Raw genomic sequence first — 23955 nt, 5'->3', positions numbered from 1 at the left:
ATTCACACGGATGATCCCAGGAATGGTAGGCCTGACATACGATGAACGTCTGAGGATCGTGGGATTATATTCATTGGAGTTTAGGAGGTTGAGGGGAGATCTGATAGAAACTTACAAGATAATGAACGGCTTAGATAGGATGGACGTAGGGAAGTTGTTTCCATTAACAGGGGAGACTAGGACGCGGGGGCACAGCCTTAGAATAAAAGGGAGTCACTTTAGAACAGAGATGAGGAGAAATTTCTTCAGCCAGAGAGTGGTGGGTCTGTGGAATTCATTGCCACAGAGGGCTGTGGAGGCCGAGACGTTGAGCGTCTTCAAGACAGAAATTGATAAATTCTTGATTTCTCGAGGAATTAAGGGCTATGGGGAGAGAGCGGGTAAATGGAGTTGAAATCAACCATGATTGAATGGTGGAGTGGACTCGATGGGCCGAATGGCCTTACTTCCGCTCCTATGTCTTATGGTCTTATGGTCTTATGGTGTACTGTCTTCAGCCAGGATAGTTAGTGAGATTTTCCAAGCCCAGGCAAGTCGTGGGGGTTACAGATAGTGTGACATGAACCCAAGATCCCGGTTGAGGCCATCCTCGTCTTCGGATAAGCATTCTCCAAGGCGGCCTTCACGACACACACAGAATCGCTGAGCAGAAACTGATAGCCAAGTTTCGCACACATGAGGACAGCCTCAACCGGGATCTTGGGTTCATGTCACACTATCTGTAACTCCCACGACTTGCCTGGGCTTGCAAAATCTCACTAACTGTCCTGGCTGGAGACAATACACACCTCTTTAACCTGTGCTTAACCCTCTCTCCACTCACATTGTCAGTACCTTTAAGACTAGATTACCTGTAAAGACTTGCATTCCAACCATTATCTTGTAAATTGAGTTTGTGTCTGTATATGACCTGTTTGTACACAAGTCCTCACTTCTGATGAAGGGGCCTGAGACTCCGAAAGCTTGTGCCAAATAAACCTGTGGACTTTAACCTGGCGTTGTGAGACTACTTACTGTGCTTACCCCAGTCCAACGCCAGCATCGCCACATCATTGTTTTACCAGGCCACTTTAAAGTATTGAACCTGCAATATGGGACTGGAATGATGGGGGCCATTAGGAGAAATGAAGGGCATGAGTAAATTGGTTCTTAAAATCCTTGTGGTTTTTCATGGATGCTTCCTGTTATTACCCCAGAAATTACAAGATTAATCACGCATTCTTTCATCAGTTACTATGCTATGATTTGAATCACTAATTTGATTTATTAGTCAATGCAATTGTTAACGTCATTATCATACCCAGATGTTACATCCACTTCAGAGCAAAGTGTGACTTGTTGTTTCGACTATTTTACAATCCCCTCTCGTTTATCTCTGTCTCAGCATGGGCAGCTGTGCCTTCAATCTGTTTTGGTCCCACAGTCTGGAATTTTTAACTTTCTCCACATCCTTTTAAACGTTTTGGATCCATGTTAAAATTTCCAGTCACCCCTTTTAATGTATCCTTTTTGACACTGCTCCATTTTTGTCTAATTACAGTTTTTACATGCAATGCCTTGGGGTGTTTTTTACTTTACAGGTGCTACCTAAATGAAAATTAAGGTAACACTGTTCTACTGAGCGCATTCTTTCTCCCTTTATGTGAAGGTATTGGTCTGCACTGTTTCACTGTCGTCACTACTGCAATGTTCTTGGTTATTGTTCGACTGAACAAACCACCCCCGCTCTACGCAATCCTTTATGTCCTCAAGCAAAGTTAACACGAGTACAGACGACCAATGGGTAATTGCCTTACATCACGAACCTCTGGTTTAGTTCAGAGACTTTGGATGGTACTGACTTTCTTACCAGAAAAGTTAGAATTGAAACCACTTCTAACTCCTGGGTAACTAGTGCTGACTCTCGATGACCGGCATTTGAATTGGGGGCAGAAGTAGGCCATTCAGTTCCTCAAGCCTGCTCCACAATTGAATAAATCATGGCTGATCTGATTATAAACTCCACATTCCTATCTACCCCTGATAATCTTCCATAAACCTGTTCATCAAGGATCTATCTAGGTCTGTCTTAAAAATATTTAAGGACTCTGCTTGGGGAAGGGTTCCAAAGACTCAAGACCCCCAGAAAAAAGTTCTCATCTGTTTTAAGTAGGTGACTCCTCGATCTAGATTCTCCCAAAAGAAGAAACATCTTTCCACATCCACCCTATCAATACCCATCATGATCTTATGTTTGTCAAGCTACCGCTTGCTCCTCTAAACTCCCAACAGATACAAGTTTAGCCTTTCCTCATAAGATAACCTGTTCATTCCATGTATTAGTCTAGCAAACCCCCTCTGAACTGCTTCAAGTATATTTATTTCCTTTACGTCCTTCCTTACGAAAATATTTTTGAACTCTCAATCTCCTTTCTTACATTCTTAAATAATGAAATCAATACTGCACACAGTACTCCAGATGTGCACAGTATCCTGAATGACTGAAGCTTAACCTCCTTTACTCTTGTTTTTGTATCTCCTTGCAGTAAATAATATTCTGTTAGCTTTCCTAATTACTTACTGTCCCTGCATTGTAGCTTTTGCAATTCATGCACAGGGACACCCGGGCAAGGAAGGCAGATTTCTTTCTCCAAAGGATATTAGTGAACCAGATGGATTTTTACAACAATCAACAATTGTTATTGTCGTCATTAGACTTTTAATTCTAGATTTTTATTGAATTTCACCATGTGGTCTGGTGCGATTTGAACCTGGAACCCCAGAGCATTACCCTGGATCTCGGAATTGCTAGTCCAGTGCAAATACTACTACGGCATTGCCTCCCCCCAGTATAATACCCCCTACATCATGAGCTCTTATTTTCCGCAATAACCTTTTGATACCATTAAAAGGGGGCATGGTTTCACTTTCCCTGACAATGCTGTAGTTGACAGAAGGACTCCTGCACTTGACAATTCTTACCTGGCCCTGAGTCAGAAGGCTGGGTGAGAAATGTGCAGCTAAATTCCAGCGCAAGTAAATAGTGAAATGGCAATCCAACTAACCACTACTCCTTGAAAATTCTGGCCCTCCATCTCCTCTGCCATCAATGGAAACCTGACTTGGATACTTTTTTTAACCTCTGGTTTCTAACTTTCCGCTGTTTCAAAAATGTATCCAGACCCCTACGTTTATATTGGAGAAATCTGTTTGTCATATTCTCAGTTCTTATTGCTGTTTAAGTTTTCATTTTCTGATATCTGTAATGTACATGTTACTACCCTTATTGCTGATATACACTTTTTATAGTCCCATGTGAACATAATATCCTCCATGGACTTAGTTTTTGACTTGGTCCAGATCGCACTTCTTTATACTGGAGATATTTGAATTTTTTTTCTATATTCATTTCTGCAAAGATTTATTTGAAGTTCTTCAGTCTGCACAAGCTTCCAGTCACAAAAACAACCTTCGACCATCACCCTCTGCCTCCTGGTCACTAAACCAATTCTGGATCCAGTTGGCCAAATTGCCCGATCCCGTGGGCTCTTACCACCTTTCCCAGGGTAGAAATGTCAATTACGAGGAGACATGGGTTTAAGGTAAAAGGGGAAAAGTTTAAAGAAGATGAGGAGAAATTTTTTTTAGAGGATGGTGTGTGTCAGAGGAAGTGGTAGAAGCAGCTACAGTCGCAATATTTGAGACATTTTGACATACATGAATCGAGGGATATGGACCATGTAGAGGCAAAAGGTCTTTAATTTAAAAAGGCATCATGTGTCGGCACAGACTTGGTGGGTCGAAGGGCCTGTTCCTGTGCTGTGCTGCTCATTCTTCTTCAGCTTCCCCAATGGGACCTTGTCAAAAGTCTTACTGAAGTCCATGTAGACTACATCAACTGCACTATCCTCATCTACACACTGAGTCACCACCTTGAAAATTCAAACATCTCCCTTTGACAAAACAAATTAATTTTTGACTATTCTTGATTAATCCTTGCCTCCCCAAGTAGAGATTAATTCTGTCAATCAGAGTTTTTTCCAATAGTTTCCCCTACCACTGAAGTTAGAATTACTGACCTGCAATTTCCTGCTTTTTTTCCTACTTTCCTCCTTGAATAATAGTACCACATTAGCTGTCCTTTGGCACCTCTCCTGTGGCCAGAGAAGATTTGAAAATTAGTGTCGGAGCTGCTGCAATCTCCTCCATAGCCTCTCGTAGCAGCCTGGGATGCATCTTATCTGGGCCTGGGGATTTATCCACTTTTTAATCCATTAAAACTGTTAGTACCTCCTCCCTCCCGATATTAATTTGTTCAAGTAAATCTCAATCCCTTCCTGATTTCTATTCCTACATCACCCTTCTCCATAGTGAACACTGATGCAAAATATTTATTTGAAACCTCGCTTACATCTTCTGGCTTCTCTCTCAAATTGCTACATTGGTCCCTAATGGGCCTTGCTCTTTCCCTGGTCACCCTCCTAACCTTACAAAATACCTTTTGGATTTTCCTTTATTTTACCTGCCAGTGTATTTTCATGCCCTCTTCACACTCCTAATTTTTTATTCTTCCTGTGCTTCCGATGGTTTGCACCTTCGGTATTTACATTAAGCCTCCCTTTATTTCATTATCCAACTCTGAATATCTCTTGATATCCAGGGTTCTCTTGCCTTATTGCTCCCACCCTTCACTTTCACAGAAACATGTAGGACCTATACTTTATTTCCTTTTTGAATGAATCCCACTGCTCTGGTGTACGTTTTTCTACAAGTAGCTGCTGCCAGTTAACTTTGGCCAGATCCTGTCTTATCCTATTAAAATTGATCCTCCAATTCAGAACCTTTATTTCAGGTCCTTCTTTCTCCTTTTCCATAACCACCTGGCCATCTGATTGTGGCCTTAAAGTCCAGCTTTGACTCTCTCTTGTAGGTCAAACATTTGTATATCTCAGCCAGCCTCCACTGCCCAGGAGCAGGGAATTCTGAAGACGAATGGCCCTCGAGGAAAAATTCTTCCTCATCTCCCTCTGAAATGAGAGACCCTTCATTTTTAAACTGTACCCACTAGTTCTAGAAATGGTCATGCGACAGAACATCCTAGAACATAGAACATTACAACGCGGTACAGGCCCTTCGGCCCTTGATGTTGCGCCGACCAGTGAAACCAATCTAAAGCCCATCTAACCTACACTATTCCAATATCATCCATATGTTTATCCAATGACCATTTAAATGCCCTTAATGTTGGCGAGTCCACTACTGCTGCAGTCAGGGCATTCCACGCCCTTACTACTGAGTGAAGAACCTACCTCTGACATCTGTCCTATATCTCAATTTAAAGCTATGTCCTCTTGTGCTAGCTATCACCATCCGAGGAAAAGGGCTCTTTCTATCCACCCTATCTAATCCTCTGATCATTTTGTATGCCTCTATTAAGTCGCGTCTATTAAGTCACCTCTTAACCACCTTCTCTAACGAAAACAACCTCAATTCCCTCAGCCTTTCCCCATAAGACCTTCCCACCATACCAGGCAACATCCTAGTAAATCTCCTCTGCACCCTTTCCAATGCTTCCACATCCTTCCTATAATGCGGTGACCAGAACTGTACGCAATACTCCAAGTGCGGCCGCACCAGAGTTTTTTTACAGTTGCAACATGACCACCTGGCTCCAAAACTCAATTCCTCTACCAATAAAAGCTAACACTCCGTACGTCTTCTTAACAACCCTATCAACCTGGGTGCCAACTTTCAGGGATCTATGCACATGGACACCGAGATCTCTCTGTTCATCCACACTACCAAGTATCTTACCATTAGCCCAGTACTCTGTAATCCTGTTACTCCTTCCAAAGTGAATCACCTCTCACTTTTCCGCATTGAACTCCATTTGCCACCTCTCAGCCCAGCACCACAGCTTATCTATGTCCCTCTGTAACCTGCAACAACCTTCTGCACTGTCCACAACTCCACCGACCTTAGTGTCATCCGCAAATTTACTAACCCATCCTTCTATGCCCTCATCCAGGTCAGTTATAAAAATGACAAACAGCAGTGGCCCCAAAACAGATCCTTGCGGTACACCACTAGTAACTGAACTCCAGGATGAACATTTCCCATCAACCACCACCCTCTGTTGTCTTACAGCTAGCCAATTCCTGATCCAAACCGCTAAATCACCCTCAATCCCATGCCTCCTCTTAGGATCTACCCTATCTCGCCCCCTCAGAATCTTGTTTCAATAAGATCACCTCGTTCATAGAATCCCCACGAGCCTGCAACGACAATTCCACCTATCCAACCCTATCCCTATAACCCCCACTATTTGCTCTGCTAATCCCCTGATACGAAGGGGCAATTTAGCATGGCCAATCAACCTTATCTGTACGTCTTTGGACTGTGGGGGGAAACCGGAGGAAACCCATGTAGACAGGGAGAATGTGCAAACTTTCTTCTAAATTCCAATGAGTATAGGCTCAATTTGGTCAACCTTTCCACATCAGACATTCCTGTTGACCCTGGAATCAGTCCAGTGAAGAATCTTGTATGAACTGTTTCAAGGCAAGAATATACTTAAGACCACCAAAGCTGTGTATAGTACTCTAGGTATGATCCCATCAATTATCCTTTACAAATGTAGGAACACTTCCCTACTTTTTATAGTCAATCACCCTTGCAATAAAGGCCAAAATTCCATTTATCTTAATTATTTGCTATACCTACATGTTAGCTTTTTGTGATTCATATACAAGGACACTCCAATCCCTCCATACCAGAGCATTCTGCAGGCTCTTTTCTCCTTCCTGCCAAGGTGGACAACCTCACATTTTCCCACCTTATATCCCATCCGCCAAGTTTTTACCCAATTACTTAATCTATCCGTATCCCTTGCAGACTTTTTAATATTCCTTTCAGCTTGCTTTCCTATCTATCTTTGTATTATCTGCAAATTTGACCACAGTCATCCCTTCATCCAGTTTATTAATATGGATTTTAGTTAAGGCCCCACCATTATTTGTAGTTTGCCTACTGAAAATGGTCTGTTTATCTTGATGGTTTCCTGTTAGTTACCCAGTTCCTTATCCATGCTAATAGATCACCTCAACACGGTATGGTCCCTGACCGAATGACTTTTGGAAATGGAAATTTTGGCATGATTGTAATTAATGAATGCAGTATCTCTGCAGCCACTCTTGGGGCCAGCAGAGGCTGGTCATTAGGTCCTGAAGACTTGTTGGCTTAGAGTTTCATTAGTTTAACTAGTACTTTTTCTTGTGGTGTTGATTCCCCCATGCCTCTTAATTTCGGCTAGTGGGATGCTTTTTATGTCTTCTACTGTGAAAATGGATACAAGATAAATTCACTGCCATTTCATTGTTTCCCATTATTAATTTCTCAGTTTTGCCTTTTAAGGAAGCAACTGTTGCTTTAGCTACTCTTATTTTAATATATTAGTAGAAGCCTTTACTGTTTTTGGCTGGTTTTCTCTCATACTCCAGTTTCTTGCTCTTTGGCTCTCTTTAGTTATCCATGTGCATTCCATGTACTAATAACTGCATAAAAACATTCAAACCTGAATGACTGATCTATATTCATAATCACAACATTAAGTGTTTTTCAATAGTTGCTTTTTTGAGGGAAGGAAAAAAAACTGTTTTAAAGTCGCTGCCAATCGCGCATCACAGAGAGCGACAGCATCTTTCGACCTTTCCTGTGACTGATCCAATTAATCTACTTCTAGATGTACCCTTTTGCAGTGCTCTTTCAGCACTGCCTTCAAACTGCTCATCCACAATTGTTGAGCCAGAAAAAGGTCTGATATGGTGGCACAATGGTGCCTCAGCACCACGGACCCGGGTTCAATTCCGGCCTTGAATCGCATTCTGTGTGAAGCTTTGTGTCCTGAGAGTTTCCTCCGGGTGCTCCAGTTTCCTCCCACGGTCCAAAGATGTGTGGGTTAGGTGGATTGGCCATGTGAAATTGCCCCTTAGCGTCAGGAGGGCTAGCAGGGTAAATATGTGGGGTTACAGGGCCTGGGTGGGATAGTTGTCGGTGTAGGCCAAATGGCGGCGGCCTGCACTGTAAGGATTAAGAAAAAATTTCTCCTTTGCAGTTTAAGGGAATAAGCAGCACTGCTCAGGTTGACCCTTGATTGGCTATCAAGAAATTAACACTACCCAAATAGAATGAATATTGCATAAATGCTGACCATAAAGCATATCAACTGACAATGCCTTTCATTAATGTTATGCAAAATCTACTTTTTAAAACTAAGCAATCCTTTGATGATGCAAGCTATAAACTGTATTAACAAAGTAAAGCCAAATTGGCAGGAACGTTTTGATGAATATATATAATGCAGTGTGTACTGCCAAATATCTTCACTGCAGGAAGGGAAATAGAGTAGAGGCAATGCATTTACCAGGAGAAAGGAAATTAAAGACAGGACCAGGAACTATGCAGTCGCCACACCCACACCATTAAATGTGTTGCATTCCAAAAAATATACATGGGAATATTAATTACAATACTGAGAATTATTGGCAGAACAGAAATTGAAAATCTTTGCATTTTGAATTTAATATTTAGTCCACAAATTTTTGTGTTAAATTACTCTGAGCTTTGCATAGAGTACAAATTATACAAGTAGATAGCTGGAGGGACTCATTTTAACATTGCAAACTGCCTGTTTTTGCTCTGGAGAGTTACATTGCATTGGAAGACCAAATTTGTTTTCTCTGTCTGGTGGGTCTTCATGCCACTCATGTTTTTGTCTGGTTAATTTTGTTTACTCTGACTCTTGTCATCAAACATCTTAATATGAAGCTGCAAAATATTGATTACTGAAATTTCCTTCTAGGGCGTATGTATTTGATGCAAGGTAGCTTTTACATTTCTCTAAACCAGAAGAAGGGAGTGGGAAAATTTCACTATACAGATTTGAGTTGAAGTTTAAAATTATTTTTCAGATGTGTCACTGAAGCAGATTATCTGGTTATTATCACTTGTTCACGGGAATATGCTGTGCACAAATTGGTTGCCACGTTTACTACATAACAGCAATGACTACACTTCATTAGTACTTCCATGGCTGTACAGTGCTTTAAGATTGTAAAATTGTAAAAGATGCTTCATAAATGAATGTTTGTCTCTTTAATTTGCCTCTGGTGGTATTCCAATAAACTTGATTTTGCTGTTTAACTTTGTGCACAATGTTAACATGTTTGCGTGTTAGCAATGTGCAATACCTTCTGAGGGAAAACACACTATAATGATGCACCATATTGTTGATGTTATCAGTAGGCATTTGCAACTTTCCAATTGTTTTCATATTCATCTGGTATTATGGGTTTGTGCATTCCTGGGCAATTACATAAAGATCAATTTTGAATGCCTTTGACCTTGTTTGGAGAGGAAACTGTGACTTTAAAACTACTTGTTTTTTTTTTGGCAGAGGTCCCAGACACAGTCCCCTCCTCCACCAAAGCCACCATCACCTAACTTTGAATTAGGGCTGTCCAACTTTCCTCCTTTGCCTGGAGCTGCAGGCAACCTGAAGACTGAAGAGGTTCTTGAGAACAGACTATCAAATGTGGTCAAAGTAATTCCGAAAGAGAAGGCACAGATAGTACAGGTATTATGGCAATTGGTACTACTTTTGAAGACAACGTCTAGATCAAATCATTCATTTCATTTCAAAACAAAAATTGACTTTATATGGTCAAACTTACATAGAAATGAAATACGGCACTTGCCGGTCTTGAATATGATGTGCGTTCTAACCAGATGAGAAATTGGTCAAGTCTGGTACATGAATCAGTTCACAATGATTTCAACCCAAGAATTCTGAGGAAATCTAGATTTAGGGGTATATGAAAACGCTTTGCACCTTTACTGAGGGGCCCTTGAACCCAATATAATGAGTAAGAATTAGTGAACTATAGGAATGCTGTGCAGCCTGCCTGGCAGGTAGTTGCAATATTCCAGAAAAAATGACAGCCCGAAGTATTTTTCTGTCAACTAACTTGCTAATGTCCATCCCTGCTTTGTCTCCAGGACCATTTGGTAACTTAAACTGTCTGAAAAATTATTTGTGTGGAGAGATCATATTTCTAAAAGTTGCGTGAAAGGGGAAGGAAAGCTTTGGAGCTAAGGCAACCTTGAGCTACATATGAACAACAGCTGCCAAAAGACAGCATGCATCTATTTTTGTTTGTTTCACAACAGGCTATTTCATTTAGTTGGGTCTTTCCCTGAAACATCACTGCACAAATTTATATTTTTGTATTCATACCTATGGCATCTTGAGCATTCTCCATTTGCATTGAGGAATTTTAGATGCTGAATGGAAGGACAAAAAATGGATTCGGAGCAGGGTTACAGATTGGCACAATCAAAAGGATTTTGAGGAAGCATTTTGAGATGGGGGTGGCAAGGCAGAGGGAACAACATACGAGATCAATAGACCCAGTGACTAAATGATTGTCTACCAATAATGGAGTTGTGGGCAAGGCAAGCTTGATACTAGAGGAGCAATAGGTGCATAACGTTCATCATTTAATGGAGATGGAGAGGCAACCACAGGAGGATGGAGAATCAAGGGTGCGACTTAATCAAATCAAATCAATTCACTGGGACACTTAAGAGCTTGGAGAGGATTGAGGTCATGAGAAGGTGGCCTGCAGTATTTGAGAAGTATTTTATGGCTTGTGCACAGTTGAGTTGATTGAGTTGACTCGGGCGGCTGAGATGACGTTTGTCACTCGCCAACAAGTTGAGAGCATCAAGGTATCCCAGGGGAAAAGGAAGGAAGCACCTTGCTAATGAGTGACTATGGATAAGGAAGCTGAATTCGGGGTCAGGTAGTTCATTGAAGTTTGTACTTCCTGCCTCCCAACAGAATGTGTTGCTTTTAGATGAGACATTAAACAGATCACATCTACCCCATAAGTAGTTATACAGTTTTAAAAGAAAATCAGAAAAGAAATCTGGTTTCATGGGCAATGTATACCCCAAAATCAACATTATCAACAGATTGTTTGAACTAATTTAACATGTTCACTAACGTTCATTATCTAGTTCCTGAGAACCTAGATTGTGTAAATTTATTGGTGTTAAAATCATGTTTAAACATATTTCTATTGAGCTGAATAGATCATTGAATCAAAATGTATATAATTAACTCGGGTATCCATTCTTTCAATAGAACAGCAAACTGACTAGGACATCTCCATGTCTGTGAATGCTATTTGGTGACTTGATAGTTGTGTTTTGCAATCTTAACAGAAGGAAATTGAGTACAGATTTGTTCTCGATAAGTACTTGTGCAACAATTTGAAGTGCAGTTATTGCAGTCTTTGGACTAAAGTAACTAGGATCATGCTGATTTTCATTTTAGAGTATAAATGTTGATGCAAGCACTAACACTATACCTTCGGGAATACCACGGGAGACACTGCCATCCATACCTCCAACTGCACTGCCGGTGAGTTCTGAGGGCTCCCCTTCACCACCTCGTTCTCCAGAAATCAAGTAAGTTATTTCACTTCTGATAGTTGATGCTAATAATCTGTATGAGTGCATCTTTATGTACCTATCTGATTGATGGACTTGTTTAAACGTAATTGGACTTTGAGGGTGGAATTTAAAATTACGGCAACAGAAAATAATTGGTAACATGCAAGGATCTCTTGTGTGACATACAACAGTAACTGCTTGGACATGATGACCTTAAAATGCGATTTATTAGCTTCTACAGAATCCATTTTAGTTTTGAAAGAGGGTGTATACCTGTTGAATTGGACAACCTGTTTGGTATGGAGCCATGTTTCTCAAACTCATCAGAATTGTGTCGAAACATTGGCTTTGCCTCCTGCAATTTCTATTTTCAAGTGGTCTAAAAATAATCCCACTTCTGTACATTTGCAACTTTTTAAAGTTGCCTTTTTAATGTAAACTGTGTAAATGTGTGTGACATAGCTTAGCTCCGTCTTAAAAAGGTAGTAATTGTGAATCATTAATTTTTAATCTGGTTTTTGAAGTTGTTTCTTGCTTTATCAATCGATTACTGACTCCTCTGCGCCACCTCCTTCAAAGCAAAATAGAATAATGTTCAATGACCTCATGGGAACATAAGAACTAGGAGCAGGAGTAGGCCATCTGGCCCCTCGAACCTGCTCCACCATTCAATAAGATCATGGCTGATCTTTTCGTGGACTCAGCTCCACTTGCCTGCCCGCTCACCATGACCCTTAATTCCTTTACTGTTCAAAAATGTATCTATCCTTGTCTTAGAAACGTTCAATGAGGTAGCCTCTACTGCTTCACTGGGCAGGGAATTTCACAGATTCACAACCCTTTGTGTGGAGAAGTTCCTCCTCAACTCAGTCCTAAATCTGCTTTCCCTTATTTTGAGGCTATGCCCCCTAGTTCTAGTTTCACCTGCCAGTGGAAACAACTTCCCTGCTTCTATCTTATCTATTCCCTACATAATGTATGTTTCTATAAGATCTCCCCTCATTCTTCTGAATTCCAATGAGTATAGCCCCAGTCTGCTCAGTCTCTCCTCATAAGCCAACCCTCTCAACTCTGGAATCAACCTCCTCTGCACCCTCTCCAGTGCCAGTATACCCTTTCTCAAGTAAGGAGACCAAAACTGTACACAGTACTCCAGGTGTGGCCTCACCAGCACCTTATACAGCTGCAACATGATCTCGCTGTTTTTAAACTCCATCCCTCTAGCAATGAAGGACAAAATTCCATTTGCCTTCTTAATTACCTGCAAACCAACTCCTTGAGATTCCTGCACAAGGACACCCAGGTCCCTCTGCAAGCAGCATGTTGCAATTTTTCACCATTTAAATAATTGTCCATTTTGCTGTTATTCCTCCCAAAATGGATGACCTCACATTTACCAACATTGTACTCCATTTGCCAGACCCTCGCCCACTCGGACTATCACCTTTTATAATATGGAGAATTGACCATTTTATGTTCATGAATTGTATGGCAGTCAACATTAGTATGTATATTAAAATGTATATTTTAAATCCTCTGAGTTTCAGACTATTGGGATATAGTCATGTAACATGTTTTTGCTTTGTGTTTCCTGTGGTGTTATAATTTAGATTTTTAAATTTTCTCAGTGCTATGAATCCTAAATGCCTGTCAGCTATGGCCCAGCAAGCAGTCCAGTAGTATCAGAATACAAAGCAAAATCCCCTAAGTACTGGAATTCAAACCGAGAACCACACTGGTAATACTCGGGTCAGGCAACATCTGTGGAGAAAGCAGCTGAGTTGACATTTTGACTTTGGACTTTTGAAACTAATTTTTAGGTCAAGCAGCATATAGAAGCAGCATTTCCAATATTCTATCCTTGTTTCTGTAGTCTGCAATTTGACACCTTTTTGATATTGGAAAGGAAAACTTATCTCATCAAAATAGGTGGAGCCACTTGTACAAACAAGGTTATAACTAGAGTGTGAATAGTGGCTGATATTTTAAGAATTTCACTAGACAGCAATGAGGTATGGTATAAAGTCCATGCACTTCGCACAGGGAAGACCAGTAAATTCCATTTTCTCCCCACACATGCACACCCCTCTTCAACAGGTTGATGCACACAGTTGCAATGTTAGTGACCTGTTTTTATGGGTTAAATGTCACTGGTAAAGCAGCATTTGCCCATCCCTAATTCACCTTGAAGGTGAGCTTCTACCTTGAATTGTTGCAGTTCATCTGAGTGCACCCACAGTGTTGTTGAGAAGGGAGATCCATGGCTAACAAATCTGGTCCATATAAAGACACTTTACCTGAATGCACGTAGCATTCAAAACAAAGTGAATGAGTTAATGGCACAAATCAGTACAAATGGGTATGATCTAGTGGCCATTACAGAAACGTGGTTGCAGGGTGACCAGGACTGGGAACTGAATATCCAGGGGTATCAGACATTTCGCAAGGATAGACGGGAAGGAAAAGGAGGTGGGGATAGCTCTCTTAATTAAAGATAACATCAGGGCGGTAGTGAGAGACGAGGCTCTAAGGAGCATAATGTGCAATCGTTGTGGGTGGAGATAAGGAATAGTAAAGGGAGAAAGTCACTGGTGGGCGTGGTTTATAGGCCCCCAAATAATAACTTTGAGGTGTGTCGGGCTATAAACAAGCAAATAATGGATGCGTGAAAAAACGGAACAGCAATAATCATGGGGGATTTTAACCTGCATATTGATTGGTTGACTCAAGTCGGACGCGGTGGACTTGAGGAAGAGTTCTTAGAATGCTGTCGGGATAGTTTCCTTGGACAGTATGTTACAGAACCTACGAGGGAGCGCATTATCTTGGATCTGGTCCTGTGTAATGAGACAGGTAAAATTAATGATCATCTTGTGAGGGGATCCTCTTGGAATGAGTGATCACAATGTGGTTGAATTTCTAATACAAATGGAGGGTGAGAAAGTAGGGTCCCAAACCAATGCCCTCTGCTTGAACAGAGGGGAGTACAATAGGATGAGGGCAGAATTGGCTAATGTAGGCTGGGAGCGCAGACTAGTTGGTAGGACAGCTGAGCAACAGTGGCGGATTTTTAAGGAGATTTTTCTCAGTACTCAGCAAAAATATATTCCTGTGATAAAGAAGGAATGTAAGAAAAGGGATAACCAGCCGTAGATAACTAAGGAAATAAAGGAGAATATTAAATTAAAAACCGACGTGTACAGAGTGGCCAAAACTAGTGGGGAATTAGAAGATTGGGAAAGCTTTAAAAAAACAACAAAGAACTACTAAGAAAGCGATAAAGAAAGGAAAGATAGATTATGAAACTAAACCAGCACAAAATATAAAAACTGATAGTAAAAGTTTTTACAAATATATAAAAAGGAAAAGAGTAGCTAAAGTAAATGTTGGACCCTTTAGAAGACGAGAAGGGGGATTTAATAATGGGAAACGAGGAAATGACCGAGGCCTTAAACAAGTTTTTTGTGTCTGTCTTCACGGTAGAGGACACAAATAGCTTAGCGAAAATTGATGGTCGTGGGACTGTAGGGGGTGAGGTCCTTAAAACAATTACTATTACTAAAGAGGTCGTGCTTGGTAGGCTAATGGGACTAAAGGTAGATAAGTCCCTGGGCCCGGATGGAATGCATCCCAGGGTACTGAAAGAAAGGGCAGAAGTAATAGCAGATGCGTTGGTTGTAATTTATCAAAATTCGCTGGACTCTGGGGAAGTGCCGGCTGATTGGAAAACAGCTAATGTGACGCCACTGTTTAAAAAAGGAGGTAGACAAAAAGCGGGTAACTACAGGCCGGTTAGCTTAACGCTCGTAGTTGGGAAATTGCTGGAATCCATCATTAAAGAAGAAATAGCAGGACACCTGGAAAAAAATGGTTCGATCTAGCTGACGCAGCATGGATTCATGAAGGGAAAGTAGTGTTTGACGAATTTACTGGATTTTTATGAAGATGTATCGAGTGCAGTTGAACCGGTGGATGTGGTCTTTTTAGATTTCCAGAAGGCGTTCGATAAGGTGCCTCACAAAAGGATGCTGCAGAAGATTAAGATACACGGAGTTGGGGGTAAAGTGTTAGCGTGGATTGAGGATTGGCTATCTAACAGGAAGCAGAGAGTTGGAATAAATGGGTGCTTTTCTGGTTGGCAGTTGGTGACTAGTGGTGTGCTGCAGGGTTCGGTGCTGGGGTCTCAACTGTTTACCATATACATAGACGATCTGGAGGAGGGGACCGAGTGTAGGGTAACAAAGTTTGCGGATGACACAAAGATGAGTGGGAAAGCAAATTGCGTGGAGGATGCAGAAAGTCTGCAGAGAGATTTGGATAGACTAAGTGAGTGGGCGAGGATCTGGCAGATGGAGTATAACGTTGACAAGTGTGAGGTTATCCACTTTGGAAGGAATAATAGTAAAATGGACTTATTTAAATGGTGAAAAATTACAACATGCTACTGTGCAGAAGGACCTCGGGGTCCCTGTGCATGATTCGCAAAAACTCAGTTTGCAGGTGCAGCAGGTGATCAAGAAGGCAAATGGAATGCTGGCCTTTATTGCAAAGGGGATGGAGTATAAAATCAGGGGGGTCTTGCTGCAATTGTACAAGGTACTGGTGAGGCCGCAACTAGAATACTGTGTGCAATTTTGGTCCCCTTATTTGCGAAAGGATATATTGGCCTTGGAGGGCGTACAAAGAAGGTTCACCAGGTTGATACCGGAGGGTTCGCTTATGAGGAGAGATTGAGTAGATTGGGCCTGTACTCGTTGGAGTTTAGAAGGCTGAGGGGAGATCTTATAGAGACATATAAGATAATGAAGGGGCGAGGCAGAGAGATTCTTTCCACTTAAAAAGGAAACAAGAACTAGAGGACACAGCCTCAAAATAAGGGGGAGTCAGTTTAGAACAGAGTTGAGGAGGAACTTCTCTCAAAAGGTAGTGAATCTCTGGAATTCTCTGCCCATTGAAGCAGTGGAGGCTACCTCGTTAAATATGTTTAAATCACAGGTAGATAGATTTCTGATCAATAAGGGAATTAAGGGTTATGGGGAACGGGCGGGTAAGTGGAACTAAACCATGATCCGATCAGCCGTGATCTTATTGAATGGCGGGGCAGGCTTGAGGGGCTAGATGGCCTACTCCTGCTCCTATTTCTTATGTTCTTATGGCTTTGATCCAATGACTGAAGCAATATAGTTTGAAGTCCGGATGGTGTATGACTTTTGGAGGGGACCTTGCAGGTGGTGATGTTCTCCTATGTCTGATGTCCTTGTTCTTCTCGGCAGTCGAGTTTGCAGGTTTGGGAGGTCCTGCCAAAGGAGCATTGGCGAGTTGATGCTTTGCATCTTGTAGATGAGAGCGACTGCAGCCACTTTGTGCCAGTTTAATTCCTACCTAGTAGATAAGAGTGCTATACACAGAACATCTGTCCTTCAGACTCATTCAGTACGGTTTTGTGTACATTCCCAGAACTATTACCGTCTGCAGTTTGTGGTGTGTTTGACCAGTTTGCTTGTTAATTCATGTTTACCTCATGTTGGCTCTGCATGTTAGTGTTATATAGCATTCACTGTTTGCTTGGCTGACTCCTGGTGGCAAAAGCTTTTGTTTAAAGCTGTCAAATTGTGTAGCTTTATTTGCTTTAATACATAATTGGGATTTTAAATTTCATTTTTTAAAGTTTCCAATTCATTTCAGCTCTGACGGTGAGTCATCCAGACTTGAAACATTAGCTGTGTCCTCTCTCCACAGATGCTGATTATGAAAAATGGCATTGGTGGATTCCTTTTGCATTGTCCTGTTGTCTTCTATCTGTGTCTGAAGCAAAGTCTGTCCAGCAGACATTTCACTCCTCCATCACTGGTCCATTCCATCACCCCCACCACCTTGCCCCCATCCTACTTTACCTTCCCATGCAATCGTAGAATGTACAACACCTGCCCCTTTACCACCTCTCTGCTCACCATAGGAACTAGGAGCAGAAGTAGGCATATTCAGCCCTTCGAGCCTGCTCCGCCATTCAATCAGATCATGGCTGATCTCTCCCTGGTCTCAAATCCACCTCCCCACCTGTTCTCCATATCCCTCTTTCCCTTTTTTAATATTAGAAATATGTCGATCTCCCTCTTGGAACTATTCAGTGATTCAGACTGCACCGTGTGATGGGGCAGTGAGTTCCACAAATTCACCACCCTCTGCGGGAAGTAGCTGCTCCTCGTCTCAGTTTTAAATCTACTGCCTCTCAACCTCTTGTTCCAGGTTGCTCTCATAAAGAGGAAACATTTGGTCTACATTCACTTGATCAATCCCTTTAAAAAATTTTTATACCTCAATCAGATCTCCCTTTCATCTTTTTATACTCAAGTCCTTTTGCGATAAATGCCAACATCCCATTTGCTTAACAGTTTGCCTTTCTATTTTTCTGCCAAAATGGATAACCTCTCATTTATCCACATTAAACTCCATATGCCAAATTTTTGCCCATTCTTCGAGCCTATCTACATCCATCTGTAGAATCTTTATATCCTCTTCAGTGTCTGCTTTCCCATATATTTGAGTATCAATAGGCCCATCCAAGGGCCTAAATACGGGTGAAGCAGTGTTTGACGTGCACCTTGTTCAATCTGGTCTATTGCATTTGCTGCTCCCAATGTGGTCTACTCCGCATGGAGAAACTAAACACTGACTGGATGACTGCTTTGCAGAACACCTTCAGTCCGTCCACAAGCAGGACCGACCCAGACTTTCCTGTCACTTGCCATTCAACACACCATCCTGTTCATGTCCGTTTGTCCTTGGCCCACTGCAATGTTCCAGTGAAGCCCAACGCAAACTGGAGAAACTGCACCTCATCTTGCAATTGGGCGTCTTGCAGCCTTCTGGAATTAACATTTAATTCAACAATTTCAGGCCATGAACAACCTCCCTTTTTATTACTAATTCGATTTCATTTCTTCCATCGATTCATTTTTCCATCCCTTTTTAATCATGCTTTTCATCTTTCTGCACTTGACCACTGTGTTCCCCACCGCACTCGAGCCATCTGTTATCCGTTCCAGGTTGTCCTTTGCCACAACTGCTTACCTTTGTTCTGCCATTTACACATTCTGATCTCTTAATGGGCTGCTATCAGCACCCTTCTGAGCCATGATCACTACCATTTACATTCCCTTTGGTCTTCTGTCCATGGCACCTTTACCAATCACCCCTACCCTGCACCTATCGCTGGCCCTCTATTTAGCCCCTACTGCTCCCTCCCACCCCCACAGCAGTAAATTTAATCCTATTTCCACTTTGCTTTTGCTTAGATAGTTATCCAGACTTGAAATGTTAACTCTATTTTCTCTCCACAGATGCTGTTAGTCCTGAGATTTTCCAGCATTTGCAGTAACTTTTATTTGTCCAGCATGGCGTTCTCTCTTTCCTGTGTTAACTTCAATTTCCAGCAGGTGGTGCCCAGGACTGGTTTTTTTATGGCTCCTTCTCTCTGAAAGCACTACTCGTATTCAGTGCACCAGTTAGAAACCTTAATTACATCTCTTATGGGCAAATTTGTTCTGTGCACTCTACTAACAGTAAAAATATTATTTGCATAGTAAAAATATAATCTGCATAATTAAATGCAGTAAGACTGACAAAATGCATGTCCTGCAGCCATTCAGTAATGGCTTGTTTTTATTCAGTTCCAGCCATGTTAATGCTTTCAATTGGGTTATTCCTTTGTTTGAAAAGCTAACAGATCCTCTTCCTCCAGTTGTCAGTGCGTGTTTTGTCTTTTTCTTCAATTATGAAGATTCTTTTAGTCCTGTCCAGTTCAACTTTTTAAAAAAAACCTTCTGTGGCATGCATGCGTTCTGGCAATAGATTCTCATAGGGGTGTCTTCCATCATACAACGTGAAGCATGAAATTTGGAATGAAGTTTTATGTAAAGAAGACTCTGGGCCTCCTGCAAAATAGAATCACTCACTCCAGCGTCAGCACTTTAGAATGTTTTTGAACTTCCCTGTTAGGTGCATAAAGTGCACCACACTCATCGTGTGTACAATGTGTGTCCCGAGTTCCAGCTCTAACATCTGTCTCCTTGAATTCCATCTTTGCAATCAGCCACATATCTGCCTATACCTGATTTTTTTTTTTAAAAAGCTAAAGAATTTCACTCAGCTGCCAGGTATTTTACCGGTTGCTCCCCACAGCAGTCAAACCAGCCATGTTTATTCTGGACAAAGCATTCATAGCAGATTTAGCATTGGGAAGTAGGAAACCTGCCAAGTTGCCACTCCCTAAGCAATCAGTAAAGAGTAACACTTTTGGTTTTTTGTATCTTGAATATTTCCAATACCCCTGAAGGCCAAATTACTTTGCGTACATCAGGTGGTTGAATTAAGTACTGAACAAGACAGCATTTGAAAGAACAAAGAAGGAAGCAAACGATTTGTATTGTCAGTTGAAGAAACCAATTGAATTGTGAGATGTCCAGGTAGTGATTTGGCAGCAGAGGTTTAAAAGAGTAGAATTTTCATAAGCTTCAATGTGAACAGCTACTTCAGTTTACTGGTGTTTGGTTACATGCGTACTTTTGAGAGAGAAAAGTGCTAGTTAGTAGCATTTTCTCTGAGAAAATATGAAGGGAACTCAGCCAACCCAGCTAGTATGTGATCCTTTGATAGTCTCCCCCTTCGTGTTTGACTCAAAACTGGCCCTTCATTTGAACCAGACCTGACTATTCAGACCTGAGAAGGTTCTGCTGATCAATGATTTGACCGTTGCTGATCTGTATCTCAACTTTATTTTCCCAAGTTGATTCTATAATCCTTGTTACTCTTACAAAGGTATGGATTGTGATCTTGAAAGTTTCAGTTGATGTCACAAGTTCCATATTTTCGTGACTTTGAAGTGCTTCCTGATTTCTTTCCTGCATTTCCCACCATAGAACGATGCTGTTCAGTAGAATTTGTAGCACCTAACCCTTTCTAGATATAATGCTTACGTCAGTCCTCAACTCGAGGAATACCAGGCAAGTTCAAAATCTTGCCCATAACTTAACCATTACATTCTGGTGAATCTAAACAATGTCCCTTTCAAGGCCAACCCTTCTGAGGTTCTGGGCCCAAAACTGAAAGCAGTTTGTTGGTATTCAGTAACTTCTGGAAGGAAAAATTGGAAATTAGATTAGGGTGGGGTGCATGCAATCTTGTTTTGATTTCAGCTGGATATCATTGTGCATCACTGAAACAGTGTGTGCTTTAGTTCATGGGGCAGCAGTAGTCTACATTGTTGTCACTTCATGGCTCAGAAATTGGCTTTTATGCAATGCAGCAGGAATTTTCATAGCCAATGTTCATAAAAATAAGGATTGCTTTTGTGGTGTGTTTTATAGTGAAACAAAGAGCCAAGAAACCAAGCAAAGAGAAACACAGACTCCATTGGAAAGACTGACTGCACCTCTTTCTACTGCAAGTAAATCCGTACAAGTCAACGGAGCAGCCACAGTAAGTATTTTATCTTTTGGGCAGAACAGATTGTAATGATCCAGCAACTTGTGATGTTAAGAGTAGCTGCATTTTGTTCCAAGTCTTGCCACATTCTGCATCCAGGTATTCCCATCTTTCAACTTTGACTGCTTCCAAATGTTTCTGTAGCTCAATTTTCCGACTCAACTTTGATTTCTGCATGCTGGTGCGATGATGTTGCATTGATGGAGCAGCTTTAAATTAACAAAGTGAAACCGAGGAATTTACATCATTTCCTGGCTAAAAATGTGACATCTGAGATTGGAAACCAATGGACAACTCTTATTAAATCACAATGTACTTATGAACTAGACTAGGAGAACCATGCTGTCCCACATGTTATTAATACTTAAGGTATCTGTTTTTAGTTGCTTTTGGCATGCTGTCCTTGAAATCAACCATAATAAGTTTCAACTAATATAAAACAGCGTTTTTACAATCATGAATGTTGGCGCTCTCATACATTTTGGGTAATCCTGTACATGACCTGAGCATCTTGCATTCAGACATGTGCTGGAACTGTCTTAGCCCAGGAGTGTAACAGTAAAATCCCTTTGTGGTATAAACTGCATGTCTTCCTGCGCATATCTTCTGAGCGCTGCTTCCTTTTGTTTTCCAGCGGCATACTGAAAACATACTGATGGTGCCTGATACAAATGTTATGCTATTTTTTTATGGACAAAAAAGGAATGTACACAGTAATGGTTGAGTGTGATTTGATCAGAACTACCTATAGAACCCTCAGCTGAGAATATAAAAATGTCATCCTGTTAGTGGACTCATTTAAATCTTAATCTTGAACGTTTCAATTGATGCAGCATTGCCTTTTTAGGCAACAAGTATTCCATACTTCCACTGCCCTTCTGCGTTTTCTGATCTCATTCTGAAATTTCCTAACGCCACCATCCTCCTCACCTCATCAAAATTCAGTTTTACGATCAATTGTAAATTACCTGTCAGAAATCTGTGATAACTCGGATCAGTTCGCATGTGTCTGAGTGCTCAGTTGCTCATGTCAGAGATTCCAGTCATAAGCTGATAAATCTGTATGAGGAACCTCCCTCCTGTCTGTCACAGGGAAGATCATTGCAATGAACCTCTTCTAACTGCCTCCTTCCAGTGGCTGAGTCAAATCCTTCTAGAGTCTCAGTGCAGTTTGCATGCATCAAAAGGCACCACAGACATGATCTTCACTGCGTGGCAAATTCAACGAAATTACAAGGAGCAGCAGCCACTGAGCATGGTCTTTTTTTTTCAACTTCACCAGAGCCTTTAACTTTTTTTTATTCATTCATGAGACATGAGCATCGCTGGTTGGCCAGCATTTATTGCCCATCCCTAGTTACCCAAGGGCAGTTGAGTCAACCATATTGCTATGGCTCTGGAGTCGCATGTCGGCCAGACCAGGTGAGGATGGCAGATTTCCTTAATGAACCAGGTGGGTTTTATCGACATTCAGCATTGGTTTCATGGTCATCAGTGGATTCTTAATTCCAAATATATTTTATTGAATTCAAATTCCACCATCTGCCATGGCTGGATTCGAACCTAGGACCCCAGAGCATTAGCTGAGTTTCTGGATTATTAGTCTAGTGATAATACCACTAGGCCATTGCCTCTCCTGTATTGCCAACAGTGAAGGCTTAGGGAGTATCCTTCTCGAATAGGCTGCTCTCAAATTATTTGCCATCCTCCATGTACCCCACAATGAGATGCAAACTGATGAAACCACCTACAAACCCTATCTCAGTGAAATCTCTGGTCAAACAAGGCTGTATCATTGCACTAACTCTCTCCTGCTTACCTTGCTACAATACTGCGTCTCGCCTCCAGAAAATTGCCTTCCGATGTGGAGATAATCTACAGGACAGACAAACTATACTGCCTTCAGTACAAGACAATAACCACTTCAAACTCTGAGCTTTTGATATGTAGATGTTTTGTGTGTACTCAGAAGCATATGAGAAAATGAACCTTTCTCTTAACACCTAGAAAACTACGGTCCTCTTCCAACCATCTCCCGTAGCAAACCCCCCCCCACCCACTACGTTGATAATGGTGAGATCCTGGAAAACGTTTTAAAAGTTTATCAGTGTCACAAGTAAGCTTACGTTAACACTGCAGTTTCCGTATCTTGGGAGCCGCCTCTTGTCATCGATAACAATTTGCTAGCTCAGCCGGCAGCTAACTGAGAAAAAGAATATTTGCGGACCAGGATCTCAAACTTGACACTAAGGTCATGGTTTACTGGGCAACTTTGATTCCTGTGCTCTCTGCTTCAGAGATTTGGACAACCTACAGCAGGCACCTCAAGCACTGAACAAATAGCATCATTAATGCTTTCGTGAGGTGCTCCAAATGCCACCACATCCTTCCTCAAATAAGGAAACCAAAACTGGACGCACTACTCCAGATGTGGTCTCACCAACACCCTATATAATTGCAACAACACTTCTCTACTTTTATACTCCAGTCCTTTTGCAATAAATGCCAATGTCCCATTTGCCTTTTTTATTATTGCTGCACCTGCATGCTGACTTTCTGCGATTCATGAACATAGACACCTAGATCCCTGTGCCCAGACGCTTTTTGAACATGCTTTCCATTTAGGTAATTTACCTTTCTATTTCTGCCAAAATGGTTAACCTCTCACTTATCCATTTTAAACTCCCACCTGCTAAATTTTGGCCCATTCTCCTAGCCTAATCACATGTTAGACTTATTGGCCATCTCCGAACAAGTGGAAGGAAGTCATCACTAATCCTGAGGGACTGTCTAACTGGTAACTTTCTCCCCTATCCTAAGCAACAAAGTGACACTGCAATTTTCTGGTCCAAAGGCACAATTTTTGAGAGTTTAAGAAACAAATATGGCTCAACCATCTTCAATAGGTTCTGGACAATTGCCTATTGTAAGTTCCATTATTTTCTCCTTTGCGTTTTATTCAAGAAAGCAGAATCT

General features: G+C 41.4%; 1 protein-coding gene across 2 annotated transcripts in view; it reads left to right on the top strand.

The window, feature by feature from the left end:
• larp4b (La ribonucleoprotein 4B) overlaps positions 1-23955 on the top strand; it is a 125037-nt gene that overhangs the window by 89712 nt on the left and 11370 nt on the right. For both annotated transcript variants that reach the window (XM_078232666.1, XM_078232674.1), the window contains 3 exons: positions 9434-9613; positions 11378-11511; positions 20862-20973. In XM_078232666.1, the coding sequence (XP_078088792.1) occupies positions 9434-9613; positions 11378-11511; positions 20862-20973 (426 nt within the window). The remainder of the gene's footprint in view (positions 1-9433; positions 9614-11377; positions 11512-20861; positions 20974-23955) is intronic.

The sequence above is a fragment of the Mustelus asterias genome, chromosome 2, assembly GCF_964213995.1.
Source record: "Mustelus asterias chromosome 2, sMusAst1.hap1.1, whole genome shotgun sequence".
Taxonomy (NCBI): Eukaryota; Metazoa; Chordata; class Chondrichthyes; order Carcharhiniformes; family Triakidae; genus Mustelus; species Mustelus asterias.
This window is presented reverse-complemented; position numbering and strand designations above follow the sequence as displayed.